This window comes from Cyprinodon variegatus, unplaced genomic scaffold, assembly GCF_000732505.1.
Source record: "Cyprinodon variegatus isolate N-32 unplaced genomic scaffold, C_variegatus-1.0 Scaffold587, whole genome shotgun sequence".
NCBI classification, from domain to species: domain Eukaryota; kingdom Metazoa; phylum Chordata; class Actinopteri; order Cyprinodontiformes; family Cyprinodontidae; genus Cyprinodon; species Cyprinodon variegatus.
Genome location: NW_015151040.1, coordinates 367,368 through 369,540, shown reverse-complemented (window position 1 = coordinate 369,540; position 2,173 = coordinate 367,368). Strand labels below are relative to the sequence as shown.

At 39.0% G+C, this 2,173-nt stretch overlaps 1 protein-coding gene across 1 annotated transcript in view; it reads left to right on the top strand.

Annotated features, from left to right (window-relative positions):
* Positions 1–552: 552 nt before the first annotated feature.
* The window catches only part of syp (synaptophysin), a 19,106-nt gene continuing 17,485 nt past the window's right edge, over positions 553–2,173 (top strand). Inside the window, exons 1-2 of the mRNA XM_015392341.1 lie at positions 553–636; positions 1,784–1,849. Of these exons, the coding sequence (XP_015247827.1) occupies positions 619–636; positions 1,784–1,849 (84 nt within the window). The 5' untranslated portion in view covers positions 553–618. The remainder of the gene's footprint in view (positions 637–1,783; positions 1,850–2,173) is intronic.

The following is a 2,173-nucleotide window of genomic DNA, read 5'->3' as shown; positions in this document are numbered from 1 at the left end:
GACTTAAACTTAGACTTAAACTTAGACTTAAACTTAGACTTAGACTTAGACAGATTTAATTGTAATTTTGTTTACACAAGTGTAAAACAAAATAAATTTAATTTAGAACAGCTCTCTGGACTATTTCCTTTTGTGCAAGTGCAGCCTTGAAAATTAGTTTTAAAAAAATGTATAAAAACAGTAATAGAAACATATGACTGTAAATTTACAGAGTTAACATTTTGATATATATAATGATAAAATATAATAAATATTATATAAAATATAATATAATATAAGATAGATATAGATATTGATATATATAGTTAACATAAAATAAACTGGTCGTATTTAACTTAGATTACCTTTAACTTTAACAGTATGCATCAAAACCTCACTATATATTATTGTAGTGGACTCCAGTGTAAACATACCACTCACAATATGGCGGACATACTGACGCGTGGTCTCCATCAAGCAGAGCGGCCAATGAGAATGCGGCGTCTATTCGCGTCTCTCCGTACGTCTGGGCTCGTGATGCAGCCAGGCTGTTCCCCGCCCTCCCTCCGTGCCGTTCCGAATGAGACGCATCCCTCCCTCCGCTGTTCTGATCCTCTTATCAACGAGTAAGCGGCCAAGATGGATGTTGCGAACCAGGTAAGGCTTTTGGAGAAGAACACATCATATCTGCATATTTCATTAATATTCGGCTGATATTTTCTCAGTGGAGTCAGGTGAAAGCAAAGGGGAATGGATTTTCATTTTTATTTTATTTTTTTTTTTTTTATCTAAAGATGTTCAGTCCCATTTATTCTAATGCTATGGCGTATACCGAATAGAGTTTGGATAAAAAAATATGTATTTAGACATGTATAGAATGAAAACATGCATGTTTGGCCGGACAATGCGGAATTGTAGATGGGATTAGACGTATTTGTGCTCGTGATGCTGCAGTCTGTCAGACTGAGCGGCCTGCTGTCAGGATGCTGCAGCGGCTGCAGCTGCAGGGACATTTATCCAAAGAAGGAGATGATTCTCACCGACCCCTCCATAGAGAGCCGGATAATTGATTCAGATTGCTCCTGTTTCAATTAGGCCGCTGTTGCCAAGATAACAATAGTGGAGTGTGATTAAATTACTGGTCAGTGCACAGGCCCAACTCAGAGGAGGAGGAGGAAGAGGAGGAAGAGGAGGAGGATCTCCCGCAGGTTTCTAAGAGTCGAACGGTAGAAATAAATCCGTCCACCCAGCTGCCTGGATCATCTGAGAAAAACACAATTTTTTTTCCTCCCCACCTGTTTCATTTGGATGTTTACATCCAGGGTGATACAAACCGGACCAGCATCACTAGAGATAAAAAATAGAAAGAGATCCTGTTCGGCCATTAACTGATGCACACCTTCTGACTGCGCATCCATCCTGCGCTCTATTGCATCCTCCTTTCATCAATTAAACACTATTTTCCTCATAAATAAACAGAACGGATGCTGCTGGGAAGAATGCAGCCAGAGAGGCAGAGAGAAACACAGTTAATCAGCTTTGTCTAATTGTAATGCTGGCAGCAGCTCTCTCTCTCTCTCTCTCTCTCTCTCTCTGCACACACAGTGCAGACTTTAAAGGCAATATCAGAATTACTCTACGCACGCCTTTCATAACCACATAGATGCAATTGCTGTTTCAGCTGATGTGTGCACTTGAAGAAGCATTCATTTTAGGAAATTACTCTGCACTTAGAGGAATAAAAAAAAAGCAAAATATAAAGAATCTGCATCTGATTATTGTGTGTTTGTTGTTATGTTGACAGCTGGTGGCCCAAGGGCAGTTCACAATACTTAAACAACCTCTGGGGTTCATTAAAGTTCTACAGTGGGTAAGTCTTTCTCATTATTGTTAACAATACACTAAAAAAAATGTTTTTCCCTATGGATAAATAATGTTTATCTCTAGAAATGCAGAAATGTGTGATTAGGTAGCTGGTCTCTGAGGCTCCTATTTTACCACGACTGCAACATTTATTTAAAATACAAACTCTGTTTTCTTTCTGATTAACACTCTAAAATGTCTTTGCATGAGACAAATTATGTCAAAACAGAACAATCATATATTTAAAACATGCTCGTTAGTTCGGTCCGTTAGCAGACCTGCCTCCCCAGCAGCTGGTCATGCAGCTCCTCTTATATAACAGCTGTCTAGT